The sequence below is a fragment of the Mobula hypostoma genome, chromosome 3, assembly GCF_963921235.1.
Source record: "Mobula hypostoma chromosome 3, sMobHyp1.1, whole genome shotgun sequence".
NCBI lineage: Eukaryota > Metazoa > Chordata > Chondrichthyes > Myliobatiformes > Myliobatidae > Mobula > Mobula hypostoma.
This window is the reverse complement of record NC_086099.1, coordinates 160,874,612-160,898,226: the sequence shown is the minus strand read 5'-3', so window position 1 is coordinate 160,898,226 and position 23,615 is coordinate 160,874,612. Positions and strand designations below refer to the sequence as shown.

The window sequence follows — 23,615 nt, the reverse complement described above, 5'->3', positions numbered from 1 at the left end:
GATCATTGCTAATGCCTCCACATTCTCCACAGCTACTTCCTTCAGAACATGAGGGTACATTCCATCTGATCTGGGAGATTTATCTACCCTTAGACTATTCAGCTTCCTGAGTACTTTCTCTGTCGTAATTGTGACTGCGCACACTTCTCTTCCCTGCTACCCTTGAGTATCCGGTATACTACTGATGTCTTCAGTGAAGACTGATGCAAAATACTCGTTAAGTTCCTCCGCCATCTCCTTATCTCCCATTACAATTTCTCCAGCATCATTTTCTATCGGTCCTATATCTACTCTCACCTGTCTTTTACTCTTTATATACTTGAAAAAGCTTTTAGTATCTTCTTCGATATTATTTGCTAGCTTCCTTTCATAGTTAATCATCTCTCGCTTAATGACCTTCTTAAGTTTACTTTTGTAAGCTTTTAAAAACTTCCCAATCCTCTGTCTTCCCACTAAATTTTGCTTCCTTGTATGCCCTCCCCTTTGCTTTAACCTTGGCTTTGAGTTCTCTTGTCAGCCACGGTTCCATCCTTTTTCCATTCGAAAATTTCTTCATTTTTGGAATATACCTGTCTTGCACCTTCCTCATTTCTTGCATAAACTCCGGCCACTGCTGCTCTGCTGTCTTTCCCGCCAGTGTCCCTTTCCAACTTTGGCCAGTTCCTCTCTCATGCCCCTGTAATTTCCTTTACTCCACTGAAATACCGACACATAGATTTCGGCTTCTCTTTTCAATTTTCACGGTGAACTCAATCATGTTATGATCACTGCCTCCTAAGGGTTCCTTCACCTCAATCTCTCTAACCACCTCCGGTTCATGACACAATACCCAATCCAGTACAGCCGATCTCCTAGCGGGCTCAACAGCAAGCTGTTCTAAAAAACCAACTCGCAGACATTCTACAAATTCTCTCTCTTGAGGTCCAGTGCCGACCTGATTTTCCCAATCCACTTTCATGTTAAAATCCCCCACAATTATCATAACACTGCCCTTCTGACAAGCCTTTTCTACTTCCAGTTGTAATTTGTAGTCCACATCCCTGCAGCTGTTTGGAGGCCTAATAGTAACTGGCATCAGGGTCCTTTTACCCCTGCTATTTCTTAGCTCAACCCATAAAGATTCTGCACCTTCCGATCCTATATCACCTCTTTCTAATGATTTAATATCATTTCTTACCAATAAAGCCACGCCTCCCCCTCTGCCTACCTTCCTATCCTTCCGATACACCGTGTATCCTTGGACGTTCAGCTCCCAGAGCCATGCATCCTTTAGCCACGTCTCAGTGATAGCCACAATATCATACCTGCCAATCTGTAGCTGTACGACAAGATCATCCACCTTATTCCTTATGCTGCGTGCATTTAAGTATAACACCTTAAGATCAGTATTTGGTACTTTTCGCTTTGATTTCACTGCAACTCATCCCAATGGCTACAAATATATGCCCCATCATCTGCCTGTCTTTCCTGACATCTTTCTGCACACTATCTTAGATTTATTTCTGTTTTCCCCTTCCTCCACTCTATCATTCCGGTTCCCATCCCCCTGCCAAATTACAAACCCCATTTCCAGAAAAGTTGGAATATTTTCCAAAATGCAATAAAAACAAAAATGTGTGATATGTTAATTCACGTGAACCTTTGTTTAACTGACAAAAGTATAAAGAAAAGATTTTCAATAGTTTTACTGACCAATTAATTGTATTTTGTAAATATACACAAATTTAGAATTTGATGGCTGCAAAAGTTGGGACAGAGTTAAAATAAGATTGAAAAGTGAACAAAATATTCAAGTAACGCCAGTTTGGAAGACTCCACATTAAGCAGGCTAATTGGTAGCAGGTGAGGTATCATGACTGGGTATAAAAGTAGCGTCCATCAAAGGCTCAGTCTTTGCAAGCACGGTTGGGTCGTGGCTCACCCCTTTGTGCCAAAATTCGTGAGAGAATTGTTAGTCACTTCAAAAGGAACATTTCTCAATGCAAGATTGCAGAGAATTTAGGTCTTTCAACATCTACAGTACATAATATTGTAAAAAGATTCAGAGAATTCGGAGACATCTCAGTGCGTAAAGGGCAAGGTCGGAAACCACTGTTGAATGCGCGTTATCTTCGAGCCCCCAGGCGGCACTGCCTAAGAAACCGTCATGCTGCTGTTGCAATTATAGCCACCTGGGCTCGGGAGTACTTCGGAAAACCATTGTTACTCAACACAGTCCGTCGCTGCATCCAGAAATGCAACTTGAAACTATTACGCAAGGAGGAAGCCATACATCAACTCTATGCAGAAACACCGGCGAGTTCTCTGGGCCCGAGCTCATCTCAGATGGACCGAAAGACTGTGGAACTGTGTGCTGTGGTCGGATGAGTCCACATTTCAGCTAGTTTTCGGAAAAAATGGGCGTCGAGTTCTCCGTGCCAAAGATGAAAACGACCATCCAGATTGTTATCAGTGAAAGGTGCAAAAGCCAGCATCTCTGATGGTATGGGGGTGCATCAATGCCCATGGCATAGGTGAGTTGCATGTATGTGAAGGTATCATTGAGTCTGAGGCGTATATTAGGATTTTAGAGAGACATATGTTGCCATCAAGGCGATGTCTCTTCCCGGGACGTCCGTGCTTATTTCAGCAGGACAATGCCAGACCACATTCTGCACGGGCTACACCATCGTGGCTTTGTAGACACAGAGTGAGTGTGCTTGACTGGCCTGCTGCCAGTCCAGATCTGTCTCCTATTGAAAATGTATGGCGCATCATGAAGTGGAGAATCAGACAATGGAGACCACGGACTGTTGAGCAGCTGAAGTCTTATATCAAGCAAGAATGGACAAAATTTCCAATTGCAAATCTACAATTAGTATCCTCAGTTCCAAAACGATTAAAACGTGTTATTAAAAGAAAAGGTGAATGTAAGACAATGGTAAACTAGTAGGATGTAACTAGTAGAGTGGATAGGGGAGAACCAGTGGATGTGGTATATTTGGATTTTCAAAAGGCTTTTGACAAGGTCCCACACAGGAGATTAGTGTGCAAACTTAAAGCACACGGTATTGGGGGTAAGGTATTGGTGTGGGTGGAGAATTGGTTAGCAGACAGGAAGCAAAGAGTGGGAATAAACGGGACCTTTTCAGAATGGCAGGCGGTGACTAGTGGGGTACCGCAAGGCTCAGTGCTGGGACCCCAGTTGTTTACAATATATATTAATGACTTGGATGAGGGAATTAAATGCAGCATCTCCAAGTTTGCGGATGACACAAAGCTGGGTGGCAGTGTTAGCAGTGAGGAGGATGCTAAGAGGATGCAGGGTGACTTGGATAGGTTGGGTGAGTGGGCAAACTCATGGCAGATGCAATTTAATGTGGATAAATGTGAAGTTATCCACTTTGGTGGCAAAAATAGGAAAACAGATTATTATCTGAATGGTGGCCGATTAGGAAAAGGGGAGGTGCAACGAGACCTGGGTGTCATTATACACCAGTCATTGAAAGTGGGCATGCAGGTACAGCAGGCGGTGAAAAAGGCGAACGGTATGCTGGCATTTATAGCGAGAGGATTCGAGTACAGGAGCAGGGAGGTACTAATGCAGTTGTACAAGGCCTTGGTGAGACCACACCTGGAGTATTGTGTGCAGTTTTGGTCCCCTAATCTGAAGAAAGACATCTTTGCCATAGAGGGAGTACAAAGAAGGTTCACCAGATTGATTCCTGGGATGGCAGGTCTTTCATATGAAGAAAGACTGGATGAACTGGGCTTGTACTTGTTGGAATTTAGAAGATTGAGGGGGGATCTGATTGAAACGTATAAGATCATAAAGGGATTGGACAGGCTAGATGCGGGAAGATTGTTCTCGATGTTGGGGAGGTCTAGAACGAGGGGTCACAGTTTGAGGATAGAGGGGAAGCCTTTTAGGACCGAGGTTAGGAAAAACTTCTTCACACAGAGAGTGGTGAATCTGTGGAATTCTCTGCCACAGCAAACTGTTGAGGCCAGTTCATTAGCTATGTTTAAAAGGAAGTTAGATATGGCCCTTGTGGCTACAGGGGTCAGGGGGTATGGAGGGAAGGCTGGGTTCTGAGTTGGATGATCAGCCATGATCATAATAAATGGCGGTGCAGGCTCGAAGGGCCGAATGGCCTACTCCTGCACCTATTTTCTATGTTTCTATGTAAACATGCCTCTGTCCCAACTTTTGTTGAGTGTGTTGCAGCCATCAAATTCTAAATTTGTGTATGCTTACAAAATACAATTAAGATGGTCAGTAAAACTATTGAAAATCTTTTCTTTGTACTTTTGTCCATTAAATAAAGGTTTACCTGAATTAACACATCACAGATTTTTGTTTTATTGCACTTTGGAAAATATCCCAACTTTTCTGGAAATGGGGTTTATAGTTTAAACCCTCCCTAACAGCTCTATTAAACTTCTCTGCCAGGATATTGGTCCCCTTCGGGTTCAGGTGTAACCTGTCCATTTTGAACAGGTTATACTTCCCCCAGAAGAGATCCCAATTATCCAAGAATCTGAAGCCCTGCCCCCTACACCAGCCTCTCAGCCACATATTCATCTGCCTGATCCTATATTCTTGCCCTCGCTAGCACGTGGCACAGGTAGCAATCCCGAGATTACTACCCTGGAGGTTAGTTTTCACTCACTTAATTTATTTTCATCAACTAATTTCAATGATTTGTTGCATCTTTTTATTGTTCTGAAAGTAGACGGAGGGTTTGACTGTATTGTTCAGTGAGAGAGTGAATTCTAGGAAAAGACATCTTGATAAGACGTTAGAAGATATTTGCATTGTCAAATTGGAAAGAAAGTGAACAGCTGAAATTTTAAAAACAAAATGGAGAGAGAACGTCAGAAGCAGAAAAACATGTTGGGACAAGGACTGACAGGGTCGCTGATTAATTTTAATGATGCAATTCTTCACATTTCTCGGGTGGTGTTAATTTTCACAAAGTAGGACAGGCTTTGAGTTTGTAGCAGGATCAGTTTCACAAAACGGTATTTCCAATTATCTCCTTCAGAATTACTCACAAACTCTACTTCCAGGGTTCTACAGAGTTCCTGTGGGAATTCAGCCATATTTAATCAATTTTGCTTTGGAAAATATGAGAGCTCTCAAAGAGGAAAAAGAAAATCAGTTTCTTATGGAGCAGATCTTGGAGAGAATTGGAAACTGTTCCTAGTGGACATTACATGGTTGTTTTTAAAAGTGAGCTGGGCCTATTGGGACTTTTCTGTGGAGCAGGAGATTACTTGGGTCACTAGTACTTAGCAAGAGCCATTAAAAATTAGTTAGGTTTAAGCGGAGCAGCCAGTGGGAGTGGACCATGGGTTAGAAACATAGAAAACTTACAGCACAATACAGGCCCTTCGGCCCACAAAGCTGTGCCAAACACGTCCTTAGAACTACCTAAGATTACCCATAGCCCTCAAATTTTCTAAGGTCCATGTATCCATCCAGGAATCTCTTAGAAGACCCTATTGTTTCCGCCTCCACCACTGGCAGCCCATTCCACACACTCACCACTCTCTGCGTAAAAAAAAAAACTTACCCCTGACATATCCTCTGTACCTACTTCCAGGCACTTTATAACTATGCCCTCTTGGGGCAGCCATTTCAGCCCTGGGAAAAAGCCTCTGACTATCCACACGATCAATGCCTTATTATCTTGTACACCTCTATCAGGTCACCTCCCATCCTCCATCACTCCAAGAAGAGAAGGCCGAGTTCACTCAACCTATTCTCATAAGGCATGCTCCCCAATCCAGGTAACATCCTTGTAAATCTCCTCTGCATCTTTTCTATAGTTTGCACGTCCTTCCTGTAGTGAGGCGATCAGAACTGAGCACGGTACTCCCAAGTGGGGTCTGACCAGGGTCCTTTATAGCTGCAACATTACCTCTCGGCTCTTAAACTCAATCCAACAATTGATGCAGGCCATTGCACCGTATGCCTTCTTAACTACAGAGTCAACCAGAGTAGCAGCTTTGAGTGTCCTATGGATGTGGACCACAAGATCCCTCTGAACCTCCACACTGCCAAGAGTCTTACCATTAATACTATATTCTGCCATCATATTTGACCTACCAAAATGAACCACCTCACACACCGCCACTTCTCAGACCTGTTTTGCATCCTATCAATGTCCCGTTGCAATCTCTGACAGCCCTCCACACTATCCACAACACCCCCAACCTTTGCCATCAGCAAATTTACTAACCCATCCCTCCCCTTCCTCATCCAGGTCATTTATTTAAAAAAAAATCACAGAGTAGGGGTGCCAGAACAGATCCGAGGCACATCATGCAGAACCTCCATGCAGAATATGACCTGTCTACAACCACTCTTTGCTTTGTGGATCCAGAACTGGCTTGCCCACAAAGGGCAATGTCCCCTTGGATCCCATGCCTCCTTACTTTCTCAATCAGCCTTGCATGGGGTACTGTATCAAATGCCTTGCTGAAATCCATATATACTACATCCATGGCTTTACCTTCATCAATGTGTTTAGTCACATCCTCAAAAAATTCAATCAGGCTTGTAAGGCACGACCTGCCTTCGACAAAGCCATGCTGACTATTTCTAATCATATTATGCCTCTCCAAATCTGCATAAATCCTGCCTCTCAGGATCTTCTCCATCAACTTACCAACCACTGAAGTAAGACTCACTAGTCTATAATTTTCTGGGCTATCCTTACTTCATTTCTTGAATAAGGGAACAACACCTGCAACCCTCCAATCCTCCAGAACCTTTCCCGTCCTCATTGATGATGCAAAGACCAGAGGCTCAGCAATCTCCTCCCTCGCTTCCCACAGTAGCCTGGGGTACGTCCTGTTGACTTATCCAACTTGATGCTTTCCAAAAGCACCAGCACATCCTCTACATGCTTAAGCTTTTCAGTCCACTCACTGCAAGTCATCCCTACAATCACCAAAATCCTTTTCCATAGTGAATACTGAAGCAAAGTATTCATTAAGTACCTCTCCCATCTCCTCTGGTTCCATACACACTTTTCCATGTTACACTTGATTGGTCCCATTCTCTCACATCTTATCCTCTTGCTTTTCACATACTTGTAGAATGCCTATCACTCTTAAGCTCCTTCCTGCTAGGCTTATAATCTTCTAGATCTCTATCATTACCCAGTTTTTGAACCTTTTGTAAGCTCTTCTTGACTAGATTTACAACAGCCTTTGTACACCACGGTTCCTGTACCCTTTCCATCTCATTGGAACGTATCTACGCAGAACCCCACACATTTATGCTTCCAAGTTTCAAGAGTGGAAAGTTTTGGCTCAACGGGCAAAGTCCAAAGGTGCCCGGTCTTTTGGAATCATTTATTTCGTTTTGGAACATAAGCTTGAGAAATTTAGGTCAAAGGTTCAACAAAGTATAGTCAGGATAATAATTAAGGCAGTGAAATGCCCCTCCTGTAAGATGTGGGATTTAGGAAGCTAGAATCAAACAGAGTTTTGAGGATTATAAAGAAGCCAGAAAAGAACTCAAAGGAATCAGGAAAGCCAGGAGAGGCCATAAAAATTCCTTGGATAGTAGGATTGAAGAAAATCCCAAAGTATTTTATACATGCATTAAGAGGGAGAGGGTAGGCCCACTCAAGGATAAAGGGGATGCAGAAAATGTGGGCAAGGTCCTTAATGAGTACTTTTACATCAGCATTTACCAAGGAGAAGGATGTAGAGGATAGGGAGATAAGTGCCAATTGTATTGGCATACTAGGGTGTTTTGAGATCTTAAAAAAAAGAGGTAGTATTGGGTCTCTTAAAGGACTGGCAAGTAGCTAATGTTCAGTTATTCAGGACTACCAGGGATAACCCAGGAGACAAAATACTGGTGCGTTTTATGCCAATGCTAGGGAAACTTAGAGGGGGGTTGTGAGGAGCAAGTTTTTTTTTTAACTTGGAGAGTGATGGGTGCCTGGAATATGCTGCTTGGTGTGGCAGAAGAGGCAGAAACATTAGAGACTTTTAAGAGGTGTTTAGATAGGGAGATGAATATGAAGAATATGGAAGGTTATAAAGATTGTGTAGGCACAATAGATTAATTAGTCATTTGATTTCTAATTTAATTGATTTAGCTCAATATTGTGAGCTGAGGGGCTTTGCACTGCATTGTGCTGTGCTGTTCTATGTTCTAGTTGTTACAGATGACAGTGAAACATGATGTATTATCAAGGCTTGACCATTTTGAATGAAAGTCAGTTTTGAATTATTCAGGCCACCAGCCCTTAAACAGGATTTTATGTCCCATTGTCACCACAGCAACAAGCTATTCTGCTAATGGCCAGCATTAGTACCAGGATATGAATATTTTCTTTACGGGCAGTTTTTATTTAGCTAAGAAGTGCCTTCAGAAGTAACCAGCATTTTTGTACTCATAACCATAACAATGTTACTCATTGTGTAGTAAGAAACTAAATTTTATACAAATTCAAAATTTTGGAATGTGTAACAATGTAAGTATAACTGAATTTAAAAGAAACATTATTCAAAAGTACACTTCATCTAGAAGTTCATCCTGCTCATACCTGTAATCGAAGAACAACTCCTCGCCAGTTTGGATTGCTCTTTTGGCAAATATGCCTATTCGATGGTCTCCATTAACCATCATTACTAAATATCAAAGGAGAAAATAAAATATATATATATTTAAGTGGCATAACTTCAAGCAAATTCTACTCAAACTTTCTTCATGGACAGTCTATAGACAAATACAAACCTGGTAATTTCTCATCTAACTATTATCTCAATTATGCCTAATTTTATTAAACTTGGTTTAAGCAGGTTGACCTTTTTATTTTCGAACAATCAACAATAAAGAATCACAATACAATTATTTTTATACCAGTGACCTATTTGAGGTCTTTACGTTGGGAGACACAGATAGATTACAGGTGTAAACTGTTATGGTTCCCATTAATTTGCAAAAAAGTGGTAAGTCCAAAAAGCAAAGTGGTATTTACCTTTGGCATAACAGTTGGGATTGACAGAATGGTTTGCAAAACGTATTTTGTTACCTTTGCGTGTTGCATCAACAACAAAGTCTGGAAACAAAAGAAGAATTAGGGTTATATTTGTAAGTACACTTAACATATGTGACTTTTATTTACAGATTTTGTCTGAATTGAGAATATTCATACCATTATTCAGGTTAAAGAGGAAGCTGCACATATATTTGTCATAAACTTTGCCACGGCGATCAGCTTCATCCTGAGATATAATCTGAAAATGATTAATAATTGAGATAGTGAAACAGAGAAACCCTCACAACAAATGCCAATGCACTGTGTTAACATATGTATCGAGCAGCCTTAGACTTAAATATTAATAATTGGGCTAGCAAAATTTGTTGAAGAGTTCCAAAGTTCTATCACAATGCAGAAGCATTTCTCAGCTTTACTTTTGGAAAAGGTCTGGGTAATATGTTGGACCATGCCGACTATTTCTAGACTGCTACCAATCAAATACTGATTGTTTATTTTTTGGACTTCATTTCTGAAGAGGCAGAGAAGGAAAAAATTTTTGTTGCTTTATTAAACTGGCAATAGAAAGCACAAAAGAGGCAAAATAGAACCTGAAAAGGCATCAAATAAAACCTCAAGACACACCGATTCATGCCCAAATTTTAAGCTTCTGAAACAACAGTATTTTTTCACTTTTGTATGATTTTGGCAATATAGATAGCTGGATTGCAGAATTTTAAAATTAATTAGGATGAGATTAGAACGTAATATTCTGACAGTAATAAATACTAGATTTAGATTTTAAGCAAGCAAAAGATATTTATATTTTTTCAGCTTTCCAGCCTTCTGAAGGATTATCATTGCTAATACCAACAAAACATTTTTTAAAACACTTAGCTGTGAAAATTACTCAGAATACTGTAAAATCTAGGGGTAATTAGCTCATTCTTTCGATACATATTCTTCCTGAGTTAGATATCCCTAGCATTTTTTTAATTTCAAACCTACCTTACCACATACATATACAGTAAAAAGCTATACGTGCCTCCTCAAAAAGAAAACAATTCCAAAACTTAAAGCTTTATTTTCTTTCCTCCCATAACTCCCTTCTATTTCTCAAAACCTCAAAATTCTTCCTAGGTATCTGGCCAACTCTATTTTATACATCTCAATTACATGCCCCCTTCAGGCTGATTTATTCTTCTACGTCAAATTGACACTGTAGGTACGGCGTAGCCACAAACCCTACGCAGTGCCTATGTGGATCCCTACGTCGTAGCCTGACGCGCACCTCTCCCAAAATGTAACTACGCATCGCGGCAACGCAGACCGCAACAACAGTGATTGGTCCGCTTCGTAGCATCGCATTTCCTCCTACGCTGCAATAGCTCCCCAATGGGCAACTGAAGGGTAGGGAAGGAACTCTGGCTCCAATGCTTTCCATAAAGCTTTACAGCCCTCCGAAATTATGGAGGAAACATTTCGCTCTTACGAAAAAAAGACGCTCGTTTTAAACTTGTTTACCCCGAGAAAGACTGCCATGACCATGAAGCCTTGCACAGGCAGGAGTGTGCACAAGCGTTACGTGCGCAAATTGCAGAGCGATGCAGACACACCCAACGCATAAGTATAAATGCTCACAACGGCGTTGCCCACTTGCGTAGGCTACGGTGCAAGCTTGACGCACAAGTATAAATCAGCCTATAGTCTTCTCTTTTTCAAAAACAAACCCTGCTTACTCAACCTTTCCTCAAAGCTACAACTTTACAGTTCTAGCAAAATTCTTTCAATCCCCCACATCTTTTCTAGAGCAATCTCATCTATCCTGTAATGAGCTGACAAGAACTTTATGCACTGTTCAAAAAACTGGTCTAACTATAGCATAAACTCTCTGCTCTTTACATTCTAATGACGTAAAGCTGTTTAATTCACTTTACTGAACAGTGCATGACCTTTATCTATTTATTCTAGGGGTTTTTAACCCAATATCTTGCCTTTTCACTCCAAAATGCATTAGCTGACACTTTTCTAGAATAAATTCTATTCATCATTTTACAACCCAACTAAACAGAACATCTTAAATTCGATTGCAATTTTTCTCATTGTTACTACATAGCCAATTTTTTTGTATTGTCTATATTATGCCACTTTCTGCTAGTTACTGTCTAAAACATTAATTTAACAGTTGAAATCTGCAGTGAAACCAGAAATTGCTGTGAGCTTCATCTGACAAATTATGAGCATTAGCAGCTCTGGCCAATTCAGATATTTATTTCAGTCTGAATTCAATCATCTGCTAAATACAATTTGTATTATGATTTTCTTCTAACTTCGGTTCCACCACCTTCACCAAACTGCTGGAACTATTTGTCCTTCTGTAGTCATAAAACAGCACAGCACAGAAACAGGCCTTTCAGCCCAACTAGTAAATGCCAATTAATCTGCCTAGTCCCATTGACCTGCATCCAGACCACAGCCCACAGCCCACCATACCCCTCCCATCCATGTACTAATCCAAATTTCTCTCAAATGTTGAAATTGAACCTGCATTCATCATTTCCCTCTGGCAGCTTGTTCTATGCCTCCCCCCATTGAGTGAAGATCCCCTTCATGTTCTCCTTCAACATTTCACCTTTTGCCCTTCACCTCTAGTTATAGTCTCACCCAACCTCAGTGGAAAAAGCCTGTTTGCATTTACCCTATCCATACCTCCATAATTTTGTATACATCTATCAAATCCCGCCCCCCCGCCCCGTTTCCTATGCTTCAGGGTATAACGTCCTTTAAAGTTTAATCATTTAAGATAAGTTTTTTTTTGTCCTCGTCTACATTAAGCTGTACCCGCTACGTATCTGTCCATTCTATGAGCATTATTATAGTGTTCAAAGAGATCACATGGGTATGTCCATGTGATTCATTTCATTATTTATGCTTGGCTAAATCTCTACTTAATCTGTTAACATTAATATGTAACCAATTGCAGACATCTTGCTCCATTATTTTGACATTTGTAGCATTTTTATATCCAAAACAACACATACCACTGAACAATAAATCTCCAAAAAAATACAAAATCTAGCTCAAATATGGATTACAAATCTTAAAAGGATAAGAATGTAGCCTTAAACAGTAACACCCCCGCTATGCTAAATAAAGACTGCTGGATATACCTTGCACCACTCTGAATCAAGTCTATTTTAAAATGGACTAGGAAGTCTGAAGTTACTTGCAATTACAAATCAAGGCGACATGCTGTGCAAACAACACGTTTTTACCATTCATCCAATACACCATTGTTAATAGAAGTTATTTTTGACTAACCTCTCCACAATATTCAGAGATGAATTCATTTTTCTGTACTGGTTCTTTGATGAAGATGCCCCATCCTGCCACATCAGATGGAGCAAGCAGTAAATGCTGTTATGTAGAAAGCAGAATTAACATTACAAGAGGTAATAATCACGGAAGATTTCAGTTGCTGACCCTTACCCCATACCCCAACAAAATTAAACTGACAAAGAAAAAGATTACTAGGATAAAAACAGAGAAACTCTTTTCATGGGATTTAGGACTTTGCACATACTCCATTTTAATACCCATTCTTCAAGAATGGAACCAACTTACAAAGCTTTGTTCATTGTAACAAAAAGCATGTCAATTCCAGCCAACAAAATAATTTGTACTTGCTCTCAAATCATTTCATTTCACACATCAAGGAAGCATATTCTTCTGCCCTCCTTGTCCATGCCGACCTAAGCTAATCCCTTTTGGCCATCGTTGACTCATGTTTCCCTAACCCAAGGTTTCCCAACCTGGGATCCATGGACCCCTTGCAAAATGGTGTTCGTCCACGGCATAAAAAAGGTCGGGAACCGATGCTTCAACCTTTCTTAATGTCTTTTATATGTTGTTATTGTACTTGCCTCAACCTCTTCCTCTGGCATTCAACATAGGTACCACCCTGTGTGGAAGAAGTTGTCTCTCATGTCCCCATTAATTTATCCCCCCGTCTAAAACCTGTGCCCTCTTGTTCACAATTCCCCAACCATGAGAAAAAAAATTAATGCATTCACATCTATGCCCCTCATTTTAAAAAAACCCTCCATCTCGATGCTCCAATGAATAAAGTCACAGCCTCCCCAGTCCCTCCCTATAAGCAAGCCCTTTCAAGTCCTGGCAACATCCTTGTAAATACTTACTGCACTTTTTTTTAAGCCTAATGGCATCTATCCTATAGCAGGGTGACAAAACCCAAACGTGGCACCCCAAGTGAGGTCTCACCAATGTATTGTAAAAGCACAACATAATATCCCAACAACTAGACTCAGTGCCCTGACTGGCCAGTGTTGCAAAAGCTTTCTTCACCATCTTTTCTACCTGTTTTTGCTACTTTCAGGAAACTGTGTACTTGCACTCCTAGATTCTTCTGTTCTACAACAGTCCCTAGGACTCTACCATTCACTGCACAAGTCCTATTTTGTTCGATTTACCAAACTACAACATCTAGCACTTAAGTGAATTAAATTCTATTTGTTAGTCCTCAGCCCACTTACCCAGCCTGATCAAGATCTTGCTGTAATTCCTGATAACCTTCACTGTTGACAATACCACCTACTTTAAAGTCATCTGCAATTTGTGTGACCTTCAAGATGATTTAAAATGTCCAGCAATTCTGAGGATTGCACAAGAAAACCATACACATAAATACTATGCTGACTGTAATTAATAAAAATTGAAAAGGGTGAGGGTTTGGTTGATATCATTCATTCTTTCATTAAATCTTAGATAGAACCCTGCGGCCCACCTTGTCCATGTCCACAATCCCACATATATATGCTTATCCCAATTCCCCACATTTAGTATGTAGCCTTCAATGCCTTGGTGATTCAGATACTGGGTCTACGCCTCTTAAGTTCAACTTTTTAAGCTCCACTATTGTATCTGCTTCCACCATTCTCCGTTCCATGCATTTACCTCTGTGAAAAAAAAATCACCCTGTACATTTCCTTTAAACTTTCACCACCCCTTTCCTTCACTGCCTGCTCTCAAGTAATTGACATTTCAAAGATTCTGACTGTCCAGCCTATTTACACCTCTCAATCGTATGAACTTCTATCAGTTCTCCCCTCAGCCGTCAATGCTCCAGAAACAGCCAAACTTTTATCCAACCTCTCCTTGTAGTTCATATCATCTACCCCGAGCCACATCCTAGTAAACCAGTTCCGCATCCTCTTCAAAGCCTCCACATCTTCATGTAACGTGGTGGCCATAATTGCACACAACACTCCAAGAATGGCCTAACCGAAGTTTTATACAGCTGCAACATGACCTCCTAACTCCTGTACTCAATGACTTGACAAATAAAGGTAAGCACTCTTAACACCCCACCCCCCATCTACTTTCAGTGAGCTATGCACGTGGACCTCAAGATCTCTCTGTACATCAATACTTTAAGGGTCCCCTTACATTAGGCCTCCCAAAGCGTAACACCTCACATTCACTCAGATTAAACTCCAAATGTCATTTCTTCACTCAAATCTGCAAATGATCTACGTTACTTGACAAGCCTCTACATTGTCGACAATTCCTATCATTGTTTCACGTGCACCTTCTATCCACCAACTACATTTTTATCCAAGTCATGTGTATACAAAATAACATTCAGTTGCAAGAAAAAGTTTGTTACCCCTTTGCAATTATCTGTTTATTTTTGTATTAATTACCCATAAAATATGGTCTGATCATCTAAGTCACAATAATAGACAAACACAATCTCCCTAAACTAATAACACACAAAAAAATGTACTTTTCAATGGTATTACTGAACACATTTTTAATCATTCACAGTCCAGGCTAGAAAAAGTTTGTGAACTCTTGTATTTAATAACCGGTAGAGCCTCCTTTAACAGCAATAACTTCCACAAAATGTTTCCTGTAGCTGCTGATCAGACCTGCCCAACAGCGAGTAGGAATTTTAGACCATTCCTTCAGACAAAACTGTTTCAGTTCATCATTATTTCTTGGATAACTTGCAGGAACAGCCCCAGGTCATGCCACACCATTTCAAAGTGGTTAAGGTCTGGACTCTGATTTAGCCATTCCAAAACACAGATTTTCTTTTTAAACCATCCTGTTGTTGACCTACTCTTGTGTTTTGGATCATTGTCTTGTTCCATCATCCAACTTCTATTAAGCTTCAGCCGACAGACCACTACCCTGACATTTCCTATAAAATACAATGTTATAGATACAATGTTGAATTCATTGTTCCCTCAACAATTGCAAACTGTCCAGGCACTGAGGCAGCAAAGCAGCCCTAAACAATGATGCTCCTTCCATCATGCTTCACAGTTGGGTTGAGGTTTTGGTGTTGGTGTGCAGTGCCCTTTTTCCTCCAAACATAGCAGTGTGCATTTCTGCCAAAAAGTTCATCTTTCATCTCATCTGTCCACAGAAAATTGTCCCACAAGCATTGTGAAACATCCACGTGGTCTATGCAAACTTGAGATGTGCAGTAATGTTTTTTTTTGGGGAGCAGTGGTTTCCTTCGTGGTGTTCTTCCATGAACACAATTCTTGTTCAGTGTTCTTCTTATACTGGATACATGAACAGAGACCTTAGTAAGTTCTAGAGATTTTAGCAGGTCTTTTGCTGTTACCTTGGGTTCTTTTTCACCTCCTTCAGTATTGCTTGTTGTGCTCTTGGTGTGATCCTTGCAGGACACTCACACCTAAGAAGAGTAGCAATAGTACGCTCAGGTCTTTTGAAATGCTTCTGTATCCTTTTCCAGCTTCATGCATCTCTACAATTCTTCTTCTAACGTCCTTTGAAAGTTGTTTTGATCAAGGCATGAGCAGACTCTGTCAGTAACCTGACTTTGTGTCTTTTTTATAGGCCAGGACACCTCCAATCTCATCTCATTGATTGAACACCTGGCTCCAAATAGCTTTTATAGAAGGCATTACCCCAGAAGTTCACACACTTTTTTGAACCACAACTGTGTTTGTTTAAATGGTGTATCAGTATTGAAAAGTAGTAGTACAATTGTTTGTGTTATTTTAGGCAGATTGTGTTTGTCTATTATTGTGACTTAGATGAAGATCAGACCATATTTTATGCGTAATTAATGCAGAAAAACAGATAATAGCAAAGAGATAACAAACTTTTTCTTGCAACTGTAAGTACCAGCACCAATCCCTGTAGAACACCACAGGTCATGGATACCGAGTCAGAATAAAACCCTCCATTACTACCCTGTCTTCTTTACGCATCCAAATTCTAAATGAAAACTATGAAATGACTGTGGATCCTAGACATCTTAACCTGCATCAGCCTATAGGAGGGATCATATGAAAGACCTTACTTCAATACCCAATGCTTTGTTAACCCCTGGTCTTTTCAACAGTATATTAAAATATACCCAATTCCCAATTCTGAACTAAGGTCTGCATTAAAAGTTGGAATTTAATTCTGCTTAAGCTAATGAAATAATACAGCATTTTAGTTTAGTAGGAGATAAATGACAAACGTTTAATTATCACCTTTTTGGATCCCCTCTGGATGCTGCAGTTTTTGCAGGACACATTCTTACTATCCCAATGATCAGCAGCTCCACAGGTCTGACACAAGTCAGGATCACACTCACGTACAGCAAGGTAACAAGGACATTGCTTGGTGTTACATTGTGCCTTGCAACGACAACCGGGAAATCTGTTCTGACCTAAAAGAAAAAGATGTAGCTGAGTTAACTTTTTGCTGTGGAATTTAAAACTAATCAAGATCAATATATCCTATGTTAAAACTTCACTATACATGCTCACCTTCGGTTTGAACATAAATGGTTAACTCCAATTAAGTACAGGATTTGCTTCTCTGCTCCTACTTGTATAACATATGAATGCAAATCCTGCAATAGGTTGACCTCAACAAACTTTCATAGGATAACAGTTAATAAATGGTTCGAATAATAAGAAATAGTGGTATCTAGTTTCTTTTTCTATCTTAAAATATTAGCCTGATACATTGAAGAGAAATTATTTAGTACATTAAAAAAGTACTTTATGATTTAGCAGTCAGAACTGCACATTAAAAGCTGGCTAAGACTGTGCCAACACATACAGTTTACAGCAATGCACCCTACTTGTACCGTGTCAAAAATTCGGTATATTGATTGTGACAGTTACACTTTTGCAAACAAGTACACCCTTCTGTAGATCTATTATTAGTGAATAGCTGCCGATTGAATATCTGACAGCTGACGAGCCCAAAGTGACTGATTTTAAGATGCCAGTAATTTGCCTTCGCCCCTTCTCCCTGTTAGTAGAAATAGTTCTGCTGGGCTTAGTGTCTAGGCCACATATGAAGACCAGGAACTAGACTTGATTAGCAGAGGCTATTTGAGACGCATGCCATTGGGAACACTTAATAGGTAGTGGAAGCTGATCCTCACTACCTCCCCAGCTATGACAACCTTAGGAACCCCTTTGGAAATATAGTATTTTTTCTGCCCCTTAGCCATTGTTAAAGATGGATATTGCCCAGTTAACCTTTCAGATATCTTATTGGTAATACCTTACATCTGCTGCCTGCATTTGTGGCTGCCTTCATACTGCCGACAGATAAGTTGTTTTTTTTTGAGACAACAATTGTCTGCCACATTCACAGGATGTGAGTTTCCACTGGGTTAAATGACAGAGAATAGAAGATGCCATAAGACCATATGACATAGGAGCAGAATGAGGTCATTCAGCCCATCGAGTCTGCTCTTTGATCATTGCTGCTTTATAATCTATCTCAACTCTATTCTCCGGCCTTCTCCCTGTAATCTCTGACACCCTTACTAATCAAGAATCTATCAACCACTGCTTTAAAAATACCCAATGACTTGGCCTCCACAGTTGTCTGTGGCAATAAGTTCCAAGGATTCACCTCACCACCTCTGTCCTAAAGGGATGCCTTTATATTCTGAGGATGTGCCCTGTGGTCCTACACTCCCCCACCAAGGGAAACATCTCCTCCACATGTACTCTAGTCCTTTCAATATTCAATAGATTTCAATGGGATTTTCCACCCCCTCCCCGAATACTTCTAAACTCCAGTGAGTACAAGCCTAGAGCCATCAAACTACATTGGCAGTTAATAGCCCCTATTCATTCAAACAACCTACTAACCTTTCCCCGGCAATGTTTTAATCTTAATTTCAATTATTTAAATTGACTAATTTTTGTCATTTTTAAAAATGCAACAAAAATGTTTTACCCATCTTTGTAAATATCCAAAGTTTAACTGATAGTATCAAAGATATTCAATTATTCCATTACTCCACCACAGTAATATTGCTACCAATGAGAAGTAGCTATCAAAAGTGATTCTGCTGTTCTGTGAGTAGCCCATGCCAAGAAAACCACAGCAAAGCATGCCCACAGAAGGTGATGGCAATGATATGTTGAGATAAAGAACATAGGACAAGAAAAAAGTCTGTTTCATTATGTTCATAAGAGGGCACAGAGTGCAATTAAGATCACAAGATCTAAGTATACAGAAGATTGACTATGAACATGTTCAATGAATGAAGTACGTGGATTGAAACTGGTTGGAAATTTGAACCTCCAGGTCAGCATGATATTTGACAAAATACTTCGTTTAGTATTTGTCAAGTTAGTAAAACTCTGCTTCAGACTAAAGTTTCCAAGCTGGTGGGATGGAGTGCATGTAGAAGGGTGCAGTTAGCAGTTTGGGAATCTTTGTACTGAACCACTCATTCGAAGTCAAATATAAAATCTGCTGTGTTGCTAAAGATTTTTCATAGAAAGGCACATTATACGTAGAGTACATTTACTATTTTGCTGTTAAAAGTATATACCCATTAACAATACAAAGTTTAATAATATTAAACAGTACTTTGACTATGTTACTTTGCATGTATTTTTAGGAGGAGTTGGCCACCTAGGCCTCTCAAGTCTACTTGACCATTCCATACAATTATGCCTGATCTGACTGCAACCTCAACTCACTCACCCTTCTAACCACAGTAAGCTCTCACCAAACTTGCTTTTCAAAAAAAAGTACTTCAATTTGTCTAAACAATAATCAATAACTCTGCTCTTTGAAGAAGAATTCCAAAGACTTGCTGCCCTACACTACGACCCTAGATAAAAATCCTCATACCGAAAACACTCCACAACCTCTTCTACTCTTGCTACCCTTAACGATCTCTTAACTCCTCCAATTCTGGCTTGATATTCCTGAATTTAATCACACTAGCAATAGTATCAGTCCCTCTAATCCCTTCCCAGGCCTGGAATTCTTTCTTTCACCTTTTTTTGACATACTTAACATATAACTTGCGATCAGGCCTTTGGCCCACAATGTTACACTGAATCAATTAAATCAGCATTTAAATGATTTAATTGATTCAGTGTAACATTGTGGGCCAAAGGTAAAAAAATGTAATTAGTTACATTTATTATTTATTACATTACATTACACAAACAGTGTAACTAATCTCTTCTGCCTACAGAATGTCCATTTCCCTCACATTTACATGCCTAGCTAAATATGCCTTAAAAGTCTCTGAAGTCTCTGTTTCTACCAGCACCCCAGGCAGTGCATTCCAGACACCCAACACTCTATGTACAAAACATACTTACTTCTCAAATCTTCTTTGAACTTACCCTCTTACCTTAAATGCATGCCCTCTAATTAGACATTTCAATAATAGTCTGCCTGCTCTATCTATGCCTCTCACATATATAAATCTCAATCAAATCCTATCATCTTCCAGAGAAAACAACCTAACCTCCCATTGTAGCATATGCCCTCTAAACCAGGCAACATCCCGGTAAACCTCTTCTACGCCCTCTCCAAAGTCTTGACATCCTTCCTATAATGGGTTGACCAGATGCGACCCAACTAGAATTTTATAAAGCTGCAACATAACTTCCTGACTTTTGGATCTAAAGTCTTGACTAGTAAAGGTAAGCATGCCATATGCCTTATTAACCACTTTCAGGGAGCTATGAACTTGGACCCCAACATCCCTCTGCTCATCAACACTTTTAAGGATCTTGCATTTAACAGGGTACTATTTGCATCTGACTCCCCCAAGGTGCAATATTTAACATTCAACTGGGTTAAACTCCATCCTGCTATTTCTCTGCCCACATCTGCAACTGATCTATATCCCATTATATTTTTTGCCAGTCTTCTATCCATAACACCACCCATCTTGCCACAAAATAGAAGGATGTTCCTTTAGAACAGATGAGGGAAAATTTCTTTAGCCAGAGGGTTCTGAATCTGTGGAATTCATTGTCATATACGGCTGTGGAGACCAAGACGGTGAGTATATTTAAAGCAGAGGTTATAAATTATTGAATAGTAAGGGTGCCAAAGGTTATTGGGAGAAAACAGGAGATTGGGGTTGAGCGGGAAAAATAAAGCCATGTTCAAATAATGGAACATAGGAGCGGAATAGTCCAATTCTGCTCCTATGTCTTAAGGTTAGCACAGATATCATGGACCAAAGGGCCAGTTCCTGTGCTATATTAGTTTACAGAAAGAATATCAGATCCCTTACATTTGTCTAGAAAGGATCTACTACCCATTCAAATATAATCTCTGCAAGCCTATGCTGCAGTCTTCACAGTTCTGTGGACTACATGCTTCTGGCATGGATCATGCACACAGATAATTCGCCCATCATAGTGGTCAATCATCTCTCTCGTGTCTACAATTGAACTGTGGCAATGACCTAGCAGGAGGAGGCAAGAAAAACCGAATATAGGAGCAATAGCATTTGTAATAAGCTGGGTAGTAGTAAAAAAAAAGGAGAACCATGCCTCATAGTTATGGTGCAACATCAAAGGTACAACTATAAATAAGGCAAAAAAAAGTACCCTGAAACCAGATAACCTTCGACATCATGTGAGCTGCAACACCAGCGAAAGGAACAATCATAAAATTATGCTCCTCTAATAGCAGGTCACTTTAACCCTGTACTGATCAGTGGCTAAGTTAGTTGCTTAGAGAAATCCAACAGCGTTGAAACTTTAGCATTGACAACAGAAATAAACTGCCGTGTTTTCTCCTTTCAAGTCTATATGCTAAAGCCAATTTGGTCAGGTGTTTGAACACAAACGTCATTACAGCAACAGTCAGTTATTTCAAGATGGCTATTGTACAATACCATCTCTGGTCTCTGCAGCAAAGTCAGATGTATGAATAGATGGTCAAATCAGTTGGCTCCTGCAGTGAAGAGTCAATATAGACATGACATTGCAAATTACTAAGTATCAATGTTTTAATAATGGCACAGCTTTAAATATTTCAGAACTAAAATCAAAACCACCATAGGGTCACTTAAAATGGTGGTGTGGTGTCCAGGCAATAATAGAAATTGTTATGCTCGAATAACTTGGATGGTAACAGTCAAAACGTCATTTTGCCTAGCCATGGAATACATAATCAAGATGGATTTGGTGGGGAGAAAACTCAATAAACTCCCCTCCAAAATGACATCATTGCTGTACATTATACATTATACCTACATTCAGAGCTGCACTGACAGAACTTTTCACAGAAGTTTTGAGCCATGACACAAGGACAGGAGCTGTCACAGGGCTGACGTGGGTGATCACAAGGCTGGTAGTTGTAAACATGATTGGATGAACCATCTAGGTAAAAGAACCAAAATAAGAATCAGCAAACTGAGTCTTTTTATACAGAATGTCATACTTTAATGATTCAAATTAATTACCAACCTTTTTTCAGTTGTATTTTTCTACAGTGTGCTGCCCACAATCTGAAATAAGTAGAAAATCATGATTAGGTAGTAATATTTAACAAAAACCGTATCGTAAATACCATCCCATTTTATCCCATCTCAGACATGTGACATTCTGCTATTCAGATGAGTAAACGTAAAGGACAAGTTTTCCAAGGTTCTTCACCAAAATGAAAAGCAATTTTCTATATTTGCAAGTGCCTATGGTTCCATCCACACAAAACTAAGGCACTATAATATTTGATAAAATAGTTCCAGGAAATGCTCAGCCGTTTAAAAAAAACCTTTGAAAAGTAAATGCAATTTTCAATGTTAAAATATCCCATTTTAGAGGACTTAGTTAAATCCCAAACCATACAAAAGATCTGAACTAAAAAGCAGGTTGTTAATTGCCTGTGAAGAAAAATAGTCAGAGGAAAGCAAAAGCATTGCAATTATACAGAAACATCACATAACTAAAATACTTTTACAGCCAGTTAAGTTTTCTAAATACTATACATGTAGATGCAGAAAAAAAAGGTTCCAATTATCACTGTATGATTACCGACCAGATGATATGATTTTAAAAGATACTTATTAAAGAGTAAATATCGACAAAAACCTTGGGGTGGGGGGGAATGATTGTTGCTTTGCTTCAAAATAGTGCTTTGTGTCTTCCAGGGAGGGTGAGGAAATTCAGTTTATTGTTCAACCAAAAGATATCACCTCAGAATGGCCTGACAGCCTAGATTTTGGTGTTCACATCTTTGAAGTAAAACTTGCAAACTTTGATTCTGAGTGAAAGGACTGATCAAATACTGAGTTATGTCCATCGAGAACACCCGCCAACCAGGCCACGGTCTCCTCTTGCTGTTGCCATCAGGACGATAGTACAGCAGCCCCAGAACCCACACCACCAGGTTCAGAAACTGGTGATACCCCTCAACATCAGGCTCCTGAACCAGAGGAGATAACTTCACTCACCTCATCACTACACTGTTCCCACAACCTATGGACACATTCTCAAAGACTCGTCACCTATGTTCTTGATATTTATTGTTTATTCATTTATTATTTCTTCTTTTTGTACTTGCACAGTTTGTTGCCTTTTGGATATTGGTTGTTTGTCTGTCCTACTGGGTAAGGCCTTTCATTGATTCTATTGAGTTTCTTATATTTGGGGTGCTTGCCCACAAGAAAATTACTCTCAGGATTGTGTATGATGACATACGTGTACTTTGAAAATAAATTTACAAGTAAAATATGGCAAGTTCAGACCATTTAAATGATTACTTCTTTGGCCAAATGCTTCTTATGAACCAAAATATCAATTAAACCAAATTTCCTTTCTTTCCACATCTTTTTATTGTTATATTATACAGAAAAAATAACATGAGTACATTGAAGTAACAACACTTCCAATGTCTCAAAAAAGACATTATCTTAAAGATTGAAAAAAAAATTGTGATAACAAAAAAAACTAAGCAGAAAAGTGAGAAAAAGAACCCATTAGGTGTACAACCCCAGAGTCATGCGTCACACAAAAAGCTTCTAAAAATAAACATCAAACCGCCAGCAAGAAAAGAAAATATACTAAAAAATTTACAATTAGATAGTGGAAAAATTATATCAATTAGCGAGCAAATGAGCCCCATCTTTTCTCAAAATCAAATAAAGGTTCAAAGGTTCGACTTCTAACTTCTTCCAAACTAAGATATAGCATCACTTGAGAGAACCATTGTGACAAAGTGGGAGCTGATGTATCCTTCCATTTCAACAAAATGGCCCTCCTAGCTATCAATGTAACAAATCCAATAACATGTTGGTCAGATACAGAAATACCATGAATATTTTGAGTAACT

At 39.6% G+C, this 23,615-nt stretch overlaps 1 protein-coding gene across 3 annotated transcripts in view; it reads right to left on the bottom strand.

The window, feature by feature from the left end:
- The window catches only part of ezh2 (enhancer of zeste 2 polycomb repressive complex 2 subunit), a 144,623-nt gene that overhangs the window by 3,964 nt on the left and 117,044 nt on the right, over positions 1-23,615 (bottom strand). For all 3 annotated transcript variants that reach the window (XM_063044000.1, XM_063044003.1, XM_063044001.1), the window contains exons 13-19: positions 21,752-21,792; positions 21,539-21,664; positions 16,532-16,710; positions 12,312-12,407; positions 9,168-9,249; positions 8,991-9,071; positions 8,556-8,640 (exon numbers count right to left, since the gene is read on the bottom strand). In XM_063044000.1, coding sequence (XP_062900070.1) covers positions 8,556-8,640; positions 8,991-9,071; positions 9,168-9,249; positions 12,312-12,407; positions 16,532-16,710; positions 21,539-21,664; positions 21,752-21,792 — 690 coding nt within the window. The remainder of the gene's footprint in view (positions 1-8,555; positions 8,641-8,990; positions 9,072-9,167; positions 9,250-12,311; positions 12,408-16,531; positions 16,711-21,538; positions 21,665-21,751; positions 21,793-23,615) is intronic.